Source organism: Atta colombica, unplaced genomic scaffold (assembly GCF_001594045.1).
Source record: "Atta colombica isolate Treedump-2 unplaced genomic scaffold, Acol1.0 scaffold224, whole genome shotgun sequence".
NCBI classification, from domain to species: Eukaryota; Metazoa; Arthropoda; class Insecta; order Hymenoptera; family Formicidae; genus Atta; species Atta colombica.
Window position 1 is genome coordinate 607,245 of NW_017259321.1, and position 10,943 is coordinate 618,187.

Below are 10,943 nucleotides of genomic sequence, written 5' to 3' on the forward strand. Positions count from 1 at the left end.
TTTTTAATTGCGCGCGCGCAATGTGATTTAAAAAATTCTTATTATTCCTTATTCAAAGAGATATAAACGATAGTAAAATTACGATATCGATACACGTTACTTATGTGTAACTTATCATATTTATTAAAAGCCTTCCATCGTAATTCATATTTATTCTTGTAAATCAAGAATTGTACGTTTTAACACACGTTTTTTCACACGTAAATAACAATATAACTAAGCTTTTATTTTTTTCATTTTTAATAGAACATCAACACATGTTTTATGTAAAAATATATTCAAATTCTTTATGTAGCAATTGATTGATAACGCGATATCTCAAAAATATCAAATGAAATTTATATGTAGTTTAGGAATATATGTATAAATGTACAAGTTCCTGTAAGACTTATACTCTTTAAATTAAATCTCATTGTTACCGATATATCGAGATATAAAGAAACTTTTTGCGTATTCCTTTTAATAACTTATTGAAAATAACTAGAACATTTCTATGTGTCTATGCATATCTCGAAAAAGTCTTGCAATTAGTCTTTGGAGGATGTTATTACAGTGTATGTATAAATATCAAAATGTTTATTGCATAATAGAAAAGTACATGTAAAACCAAAGTATTGTGTTCTTCAATTAGTAGTATCTTATACAACTAAATTCTACAAATAAATGTATTATTTATGTAAAACTTGTGAAAATAAAATATAAGTTTACGTGACGCAAAATCGCGCACAATCAGTCGATGATTCTCTTTTCCGTTTATTAACATGCCCAATTGTTTATTTTGTTAGAACAAACTGCGTAGAGTTGTGTAGAGTTCATGATATAAGTTTAAATTTAATGTTAACAAGTAACAGTTTGTAAATAGAAAATATCTGCTCCTTTTTACAAAATACCGCACACGAAAAAGGCGGAATGTACATTAAGTGTATATAATCGCAACGTGCACATACATTTACAGATCGATATCGGTTTGGCTTATGATAAATTGTTCGTGAGAGACCTTAGCAATATGTCTCATATGTTTGTACAATATGGAGCGTGCCTTGAAACCGAATTATTCATAATTTATGGAAAAATCATGCATAATGCTAAGATTAAATGTATGCAAGACATCTATATTATTGCTAATAGAGTTCGAGAATTTCCGCGCTTTTTCAAATAATGTGCTGATTTAACCCCAAGGAGGGATTTAACAGTAAACAAAGTCTACTTCGAATATTCAGTAGAATATTGTTATTGTTATTAAGGAGCACATATCTTTAAGATATTCTTATTATTCATAAGAAAGGTTTTAGCGATGTACATCATATATACAATGTGGAAACCACCTACAAATTGTGTACAATTGTAATTTAAAAGATTTAATTTTTGAAGTATAAATTAAATCTTATAAATTAAAATACGTACGCGATATAATAGAGATCAATTTCAAGCAAAATTCATAAGTATTATTGCCAATACAATTCAGGATCGTCTCTGCGAAACTGAAGCTTCAAAACATGTCGATATATTTTCAAGGCAGGACCTAATAGCAAATTAAGTCCACACACAACGTCCTTTCGACTCATCATTAGAAGTGCGTGACCATCTATTTCCTGGAACGTAAATGAAGACATAGTATATCGGAACAATTATGCAAAGAATACTTTATCTAATAAATTAATTAAACTCTTACCTGCTGCCGGAAGACTTCAGCGTCCTTGGGAAATAGCCTAGCAAAGTATTGGTATACTTGTTCGGAAGTCCAATTTCTCGCATCAGGAATATTTAAATCGATGGGTCCTTTGGGACCGTCTTCTTCCATCTGATCGGAAGAACCTCTCATGGGAGAAACCTGTGGACTTAAAACGGGTGGTAAGATAGTGGTGCTTGACGGGCTGTCCGGTCTGCTTGTTCCGTTGATCGAATGAATGTTTTGACTATCATCTATTTTCATCTTGCTCTGCTGTTTTTGCGTGCACTCATTGCAATACCATTTAGTGTTCGATTTTATTGTAACGCGGGACGGATGACAAAAATAATGATAGGCGTCATCGCAGTTGTAACAAGTCACTAACGGACCCTAAATAAAACAATTATTAGAATAAGGGTAAAAAAAATCATGAATGTTACATGAAATAAAATGGAATGTAATAAACTTACAGCATCAGAAGTCTCGCAACATACTGTACAGGTTTTACAGCGCTCGCATTGCCAATTGCTATTGGCTTTTTGTAGCATTTCCTCTGGACTATAAATACAACTCGGATGTGCTGCAAGTATATGTAATACATAATACATATAAATGTCGATAAAAAGTTTAAGAAAAATTAATCGATATTAACTTTAATTATATTAAAGAATTACCTCGCACTGTGCAATCCCTGCAAGCCACGAGAGCTTCTTGTTTCTCTTTGGCACAGAGACTGCACTGCCTAAACGGTCCATCCTTGATAGTTGCTTTAGCAGGATCTTGGTCTTGCATCAATGAATTTTTATGACCTGGTCTGCCTCGTTTGCGCTTCACCAGATTATTATCCGAAGGATCAAATACTTTTCTAGCCCTCTAAAATATGAAAACAATAGAAGAAGAACTGATATATCAATTTTCACCTGAATGATTCACCTAAGAAAAAAATTTATTTTCAAAGAAACTATAATAATTTTCTATTTTCTTAAAATATTAATGGTATCTTCAATCTTCAAATAGCATTTTATATAAATCAATTTTTTTCGTTAATACAAACGTAACACAAACAAAATATATCTGAGAGCATCCAGAAATGAGTACTTTACAAGATAATATTGTATTTTATGTCAAAATATGTATTAAAGCGCAACTATATCTTTTGTGTTTTCAGACATCTTTCAAAATATTTACAATCTGTCACAAACACACTATATTAACACACAGAATATCTACGCTACCTTTCTTCTGGCGCTGCGAAATCCACCAGTATTTACGTTGGACGGAGTCGGGGATGTGTTTGTCGACGAGCTCCTGCCGGCATCCTCATCTTCGCGATCTTCGCTGGATCGTCGGCCGATTTCCTCACGTTTCTCTCGCTCATCCTTGATTTGTTGATAGTCTTCGAATTTAATCTCGATGTCCATACGGTCGTCTGTTCTAGCAAACAGACGTTGCTTGCGCTCGGCCTTGGCGGACCTTTTAAGGTTAGACGTAATCTTCTGAACATCGTTGCTCTTTGGTTCTTCCTTGACGATATTGTTGTCGATGGTCGTTGACGTTGGCGTAGCTATCACCAGAGAATTGCGTTCCCGTTTATCACCTTCGACGACGGCGCCGTTGCATGCCACCTCGATGGACGCGATATCGCCGCGTTCGACGTTTTTCTTGTCGTTGATCTCGTAGCATTCCCTCTTCTTGATAGAATTCTGCTGTTGCAGTTGCCGATCCAGTTTCGGACTATCGTTGGCCTGTCGCGAGGAGGATCGCGATGTGTTAGACGTAGTGTCGGTAAGGTTATCCGTCTCGTTGAACTCGTAGAGCTCAGCCGCCGTTGCCGCCGTCGCCGCTGTCTTGGTCGCTGTCTTGGTTATACTGTTGGTGCCATTGGTGAGGGTGCCGTTGGTAGCAGCAGCCTCCTTACCGACACGCCGCTGCGTCGCGTTGCCGTTCTCCAGGGCGCAGGCGACCGCCGCGGAGGAGGACGGCTGCGAGTCGCCGCCGCGTCGCGACGGTGTCGCGTCCGTCGTCATGTCGGACGTCGCCACCAGCGAGTAATTGCCGTTGGACAGGCGCGCGAGATTGCCGCACGCGACCTCCCGGCCGAGAAACTCCTCGACCACGCGACGTGATGTCGGGCTCGAAACACCATCGAGTAACTGCTCGATGAGACGACCGGCCGGGACGCCCTGGTCAAGGTAATCGGGCTCCTCGACCACGAGCTCGGCGACCGCACTTGACACCATGCCCGAGTTGAGTTTCTCCTTGAGGAAACCTTCCGGTCGATTCTTAAAGAGTTGCAGCCGCGTCCACTTCTTAGCGTTACGGTAACTGGTGTTACCCTTGTAGTCGACCTGAATCACCTTCTCCACTTCGATCAGCCGGTGAAGATCGGCTATCGTATCGCGCGCATCCACCGCGTAATTACGTAGCAGATAGTTGCAAATACGATCAGCATCGGGACGAGCTTTACGTCGACGTAGCTGATCGATCGCCTCCAGTATGTGGTCCTCGTGCGTGATCCGCGGCGCCGCCTGCACCGGGTGTTGCTGCATCTTCGTCATTCGTATCGATACACGGGGCGCGACTCTGCGACTCACTTTATCTCCTCTTCCTCTTCCTCGTCTCTCCTTGGTAATTCGGCCGCTAGTCGCCGTTAACCGCTCCTGAACAATCCTGCCTCTCGTTGCCGAGGATGACGACGAGACCACGTTGGTCACAGTAATCGCTGCCAGGGTTAATAATGTTCACCAGGAAGTCCCGGTACCTTCGGAAATCAAAAAAACGCGGAGTTATACTTTTGGAAACAAGGCGCGCGCGCTCGCGCGACACGCGATGATGATCTACGCGCGCCGCGGATCGCAGACGTATTTCCGCGCGATCCTCTCGTTTCGGCGTGTTTCGCCGTGTCTCCGCGTGTGCGTGTGCGTGCGCCGCCGCCGCGCCGCACCGTACCGGTCTGCCGCTATGACCGCGCGCTCCGTCCGTCCGTCCGTCCGTCCGTCCGTCTGTCTGTCCGTCTGTGGTCCGATGGTCCGTGGATCCTATCCGTGCAACGCACCGCACCGTACTGTATCGCACCGCGCCGCATACACCTTTACCGCATCGATACCAAATTTAAATTCTGCGTCACGGAGACTCAGACATGGTCCCGACGACTCCACCACTTTTGATATCGCCTCGTTAAACGATCCTTCAGTCCCGTCACACGGAAATGTCGAAATCTTCGCGTTATCGTCCTGCTTCTTTCCCGTGTCTCTCGTCGCGGGAGAACCGCGCGGATCCACTCTCGCCCTTTTTCCGTCTCTCTCTTTCACACACCCTCGCTCTCCGTCGTGCCGACGAGCGCGCTCTATCGAGCTCTCGCTCTCCGGCGTGGCGCGCACGCTATCGCCGCTCTGCCGCTGCCGTCACCGCCAACGCCGCGTGCCCGCGCGATAAATCCAATCTTCGTACTGACTGCACACAATGCACCGACGTGACGTGCGCTCCGTCCGAGAAGGAGCGAGACGCGGAGGAACAATTCGGAGAAACACGTCACGGAGCGACGGAGCTTGAAACGCGACTGTAAATGATCGAGGGAGGCGGCAGTCGATCGCGCGAATTATGGCGTCGTATCGCGCCAAATGTCTCTCATACCGAAGCGACCCCTTCGATTGGACCGCGGCGACGGATGACGATGACGAACTAAACGATGTAACAACTCATGTAACAGAGGACATTTTCCGATAAAGGATACCAAGTTGACGCGGGTCACGGTCCGATTTATCCTCATAACACTTGTTAACATCATTTACCTTTATTTAATATATATTTGGTAAACAAGGATGAAATAACTGTGTTCGGAGGATCATGTAACTTTAACGCGAAAACGTAAAAAATAAAAATGTTTATGTATGTATGCATGTACAACTGAAAGGTTGTAACATTTTTTTCCTATGGATTTCGAAACTCAGCCTTACTTGTAGAGCGGTTGAATAGTTAGATCTATAAGAATCAATCACTCACGGTGAGAAAGCTGCATTCCAAAATCCATCAAAAAAAAGTGTTGCAACTTTTCTGTAACCGGCTGTACACACACACACACACACACACACACACACACACACACACACACAAATTTTCATTTTCACACTCTGAGAAAAAATTATATGACGTAGGCTGGATTCCATCTTTCGGTAAATTTCAGCTCGTCTTACTCTCTTACGTTTTATTCTTTTACTCTTTTGTTTATCCAATAAATAAATTACTACAATTTTGTTTATCTAAAGATGGAACAACCAGCTCTTGCATTTAAGTGAGAAAGAGGGTAAGACCAATCATATAAAAGAATTATAATAAATGCAACAGTTGCAAAGTCGCTTTTTCTGCTGAATGCAGCTATTGGTTCTCAAGCGTTGTTTGCGTACAACGGATCGTGGCTACATTTAGTCCATTACATTCTTATCGTTTGCCAATGTTAAACAAGACTGCAATGATTTACTATGTTCATACTATGTCGCATCTGCGTCTCTTGCTGGAAAACGTAGAGTCTGGCTACGAGCGATTTTGTCAAAATCCTGTGATTGATTCGCTTTTTTTGGTGCTCTGGGAAAGTCCCCTCAAGCGCTAGTTAAATACATTGTGTGTGTGTGTGTGTGTGTGTGTGTGTGTGTGTGTGTGTGTGTATAATATATAAATATAAATATATATAAGAATACTTTAAGAACTAAAAATTATAACAAATTATATATATAAAATGTATAGTTCCTAAAATAACAAAAGAAATAAATATTTATACTGTCACCCTGTATATATAATATACCCAAACTTATACTACTTCACCGTGCAATCTTAATTAAGATTATAGATTAACACAAGTAGAGTGAGATTATATATCTTTTTCAAAATTGAGTCAATTTTCACTTTCAGAGAGAGAGATGCCATTTCAAACAATTTAGAGAGAAAAATTAAGAAAGAAGCTACAAAAGTAAAGCGATGTCTACAATGAGATTTTAAAGTATAAAACTTAAATCTTAAGCCATAAGAAACTGACCATTCTTCTCACATTCAACTATGATTGATCAATTTCTTATGACTTAAGACTTGAAGTTTAGGTTATGGTTTATTGTAAAAAGCCTATAAGATTTACTCCTTAATATCTTATAGTAGACACTACTTAAGAGAATATTTTATCGTAGAATCTTGATGCAATTGAAGTCTTACTAACAAATGCTTTGAAGCATTTGAACAAAAAAAAAAAAATTTATTAATATACTAATCAAAAAATGTTTTAAAGCATTTATAGCATCACATACTTAAAAATCGCTCGTGGCCAGACTTTATTCTCGAAAAAATCGTATACGAAAATACTAGACAAATCTATAATATACATGCTAGAATTAGATTACACATTGAAGATTGAGATTAAAATTTGACCAATCAAAACAAAAGGAACTAAAATTTCTTTGTCCTCATTGATCAAATTTCAATCTTCAATATTTAATCTCAATCTTTAATGCGTTCGATTTTAATCTAACGTGTATTATAGTAGGCCTGCTCTTCCTTTTAGCTGAACTTTTGCACCAGTTTATCTTTTTTCCTTTTCTCTCCAAGAGAAAAGAAGAGAAAGAAAGATGAATTGGTGCAAAAGTTTAACCAAAAATAGGTCTGATGAGCGCGCTTCATTTTCACATTGTAAGCATCAGTTTATCCTTATTGGATCATTTGTTTCACTTTTCGGTAAATTTTACGCGTTGCGAGATTATCCAATCGCATGCGCAGATTGTCAGACTTCCTTAACGCGTATAATTTCGATAAAACCGAAAGGCGCGCAATCGGTTCATTGTTTATCAAATATAATAACAAAGCAAATTCGCTTGCAAACACTGGAAGCGCAAAACAGAATACACGCAATATTTTCGAACACTTTCGAGATATGAGTCTGGATATTTTTTAAAAATATCCAGACTCATATCTCTAAGGATATATCCATACAAACTTGCATAGACGCATAAACGTCTGCATAAAGAAAATTATCCAATCATATTTCTTCTATAAAGACACACGTAAAATGTGATTGGATAATTTTCTTTATGCATACATTTATGCGACTATGCAAATTTGTGTGGATATATCTTAAGACTGATAAATACGCAATAGTGTAGTGTTGCGAATTTAATAAAATTGTTAACAGATGTGGAAGTTTTATCTTTTATCCGAGATTTTTTGGAGTACAAAAAGTTTAGAAAAATTTCCGTATGATTTTTGGAGAGAAAAATACAAAAAAAAGGTCCAAATTCCAGTTAAAATATTGAGAAAATCGCAATATAGGGACTAATGTTCAAAGAGACTTGGCAACAGTAATTGCGTAGTGCTACGATCGTCCCATATCTCCTCGCCGCCTATTGTAGAGAAGCGGCCGGTCGCTTCCACGCTTCCGAGAAAAGTTTTTGAATCGCAGTCGCGCGCGCTCTTATCGCTCTTCCGAATAATCCAAATCGTCCTGTCGTCGCGCGCGTCCGCGCTCTGCCACGGACGAACGCCGAGAGGGAAAAGAAAAGAAAAAGAGAAGCGCGAGGACACGCGCGCGCGTGATAATCTCTCGCCGGCGCGGCGCGGATCGAACATCGAACTGCGGAGCGCGATGCGCGTTTCACACCCTCCGCGCGCGCGACCGCTCGCTCTTGAGAGTCGAAGACGCGAGAGATACCGGGAAAAACACATCTAAGATCTCCCTCCCCCTATTCGTCGCGCGAAACTCGACGATACGCTACTGCACCTAAATCTATCGCGTCAATCGCAAACGACGCGAATGTTCGATTCGGCGATAAGTCTTGGTACATAACGTCCGAAACAGACAGAGATCGGGCAATTCTTATAAACAATGGCCACACGGATACACCGGTACGTAAACGCGCGCCGCCGTCGATCTGGTTGTCCTCGACTTCTCGCCGGGACACGAGACGATTTGCGCGCACCTGATCGCCGATCAGAGAACCGATCACCGGGACGGACGAGAATCTTCCAAGAGATGACACATGCGCGCGAAAGAGAGAGCGAGAGCGCGAGCGAGCAAGAAAGAGAGAGAACGAGCGAGCCCGGGGACTTTTTTTCCACGCGCACCGGGGGAAGTACGCGCCTGTACTTACCTGCGTGCCAAAAAGCGTGTAATAAGCGCGCACCACCGTGTGTCTCGGTCCGCAACACCTCGAGCGTTAAACGCGAACGGGATAGAACCGGGCGTGTAATCGCACCACGTGATGCGGTGACGAGTTTTCCACGATCCGCGCGATTAGTGGGCGACGAGTACCAAGAAGGTTGCGCGGCACGGAAGGCACAATCCGGGGTAATATGCGCCGAGAAAAATGGCCACCCTAACCTCCAACGAACCTCGCACAGCCGCGACGACCGTGCGAATACCAGCGTGAATACGTCGGTAGCCGCCGCGCCGCGGCGGCTGCGGCGGCGCGTCGTCGCGCCGCGCCGTAAGCTGTAACGGTGTCGTCGTATGTGCGCGCGCGCGCACCATCGCGTTTTGCGTGTCTGCCTCGGTATCATATATTAATGCCGGCGCGATTCTCTCAGCTGCTCTCAGTCTCCTACCAATGCTCCAGCTCGATCAAACTTTCTTCTTCTTTAATTGCTTTCCCCCAATGGATTTCCAACCCACAAAGGCAAGTGAGTTGGAAATCCATTAATTATAGTATCATGAATATCCGGCCATAGATCTGAAGATCTAGCGCGAGTCTCGAATCCACGGGGAAATAGAAGGAAGAGGGCACACTTCTTGATTATACATGCATATATATCTTATTATATTGTATTATCTAAACAACACGTGTTTCCAAAATGAGACACAAGACGTCTTAAAAAGCCTGTTCTTTTTGGCTGAACTTTTGCACCAGTTCATCTTTCTTTCTCTTCTTTCTTTCTGCAGAAAAAAAGGAAGAAAGATTAACTGGTGCAAAAGTTCAGCCAAAAAGAACAGACTTAAAGATGCTTAAATATACGTCTAAGATTTTTCAAAAACATCTTACATTTCAATTTTAGACTTTTTGCGTGTTCTTTGAGTTTCTCAACACTTTGCCAATATCGCGTCGATATACACGTCAATATACATGTCGCCGTCGACGCGACGTTGACATGATGAAATCCGGTCGGCGATCACGTCCGAAGCGCGCGCGCGAGCACACATACGACGGTGCGTGACTCTCCGGATCGCGTATCGCGCGCTCCGCTTCGCTCCGAGTTCGCTCGCGCCGGGCCAAGAATGTTCGGACGAGTCGAAATCGAGAATATCTATCGTTACGGAGACTCACGGGAAAAATCGAGAAAATGCGGCACGAGACACATGTGACCGGGCAAACTTACCAAACTTTATTCCGGAATACATTATACCCGTATATCTCATTCTCGTCATCTTTCACGCGCGCCACTGCCGCGCCGCCCGTCGTTGCTCCGCCGTTATCGTCGTCTGCTTTCGCGCGCGCGTCGTTCTTTTCTTACGACATAACGCGGCCGACTTCAACTTATCAGGAAAATAACGCAATCGCTTCCTTCGCGGCTCGAATGATCAACGAATGTTCCTCTGGCGCGCCGCTCGGGCCAATTGACACACACGCGCGCGCGCGCGTATTCTCTCTCTTTCTTTCTTTCTTGTCGACCGAGAGGAATGGCGCGTTAACCCAATCGCGGGCCTATCCGAAATGATTCCGGTACATACCTGTGGAGAATACAACGTGACGTACTATGGACGTCCTGGTCTCGCACCTCGATCGCCACGGGATCGTCCGTGCGCAGTCCGACGGATGCGCGTTATCAGTCGCACCGATTTCGACGGAAAACAAAACGGACCGCACGCCGGCCGCGACCGAACGCGATATGGACGGACCGCCAAGATGGCACGCAACGCGCAGTACTGCACCGCCGGCGCATTGCCAGTGCCGACCATATGCCTGCCTGCTGCCCGCCGCTTTATGCTGCCCCCCTCCAAAACGCAGTCTTTTTTTTATTCTTTTCTAAAACAAATTTACGTTGATTTCACTTCAACTTGTGACACCAGTTTCCTATTCAGGAATAGGAAACAGACCTACAATAGATGTAGTAGTAAGCTGCAAGGAATTAATATAGTTGTTTTCTTTTTATATTAAAACTTGGATAATTCTCATTTGTGATGTCAATTGAATGTACGTTCCTTTTCATTCTGATAAATGAGATAAAGATAAAGATAAAAATAAAGATTAAAAATTAAAGATTCAATTGAATTTTTATAATCTTCACAAGCTTGATCATATGCTTT

The 10,943-nt window shown here is 42.7% G+C and overlaps 1 protein-coding gene across 5 annotated transcripts; it reads right to left on the minus strand.

The window, feature by feature from the left end:
* Positions 1 to 1,409: 1,409 nt before the first annotated feature.
* Positions 1,410 to 10,533, minus strand: LOC108688054. 5 transcript variants are annotated; one of them, XM_018194144.1, is made up of 6 exons: positions 10,393 to 10,533; positions 2,905 to 4,430; positions 2,344 to 2,542; positions 2,140 to 2,249; positions 1,673 to 2,059; positions 1,410 to 1,592 (listed from the first exon to the last, which is right to left on the minus strand). In XM_018194144.1, exons 2-6 carry the CDS (start codon positions 4,225 to 4,227, stop codon positions 1,446 to 1,448), a joined length of 2,166 nt encoding a protein of 721 aa, XP_018049633.1. In that variant the 5' UTR covers positions 4,228 to 4,430; positions 10,393 to 10,533; the 3' UTR covers positions 1,410 to 1,445. The 5 variants fall into 5 exon arrangements, with proteins under 5 accessions (XP_018049633.1, XP_018049628.1, XP_018049632.1 ...); XM_018194139.1 differs by having other exon boundaries at positions 10,368 to 10,533; XM_018194143.1 differs by lacking the exon at positions 10,393 to 10,533 and adding an exon at positions 10,016 to 10,109.
* Positions 10,534 to 10,943: the final 410 nt, after the last annotated feature.

What these genes read in the sequence shown, in the direction of transcription:
- LOC108688054 (XM_018194144.1), bottom strand. Translation starts at nt 4,227, where the DNA reads ATGACGAAGATGCAGCAACACCCGGTGCAGGCGGCGCCGCGGATCACG. An exon ending in TTCGCAGCGCCAGAAGAAAG is followed by an intron (nt 2,543 to 2,904) that starts GTAGCGTAGATA and finishes TTCATATTTTAG; the next exon opens with AGGGCTAGAAAAGTATTTGA. An exon ending in CAGGGATTGCACAGTGCGAG is followed by an intron (nt 2,250 to 2,343) that starts GTAATTCTTTAA and finishes ATATACTTGCAG; the next exon opens with CACATCCGAGTTGTATTTAT.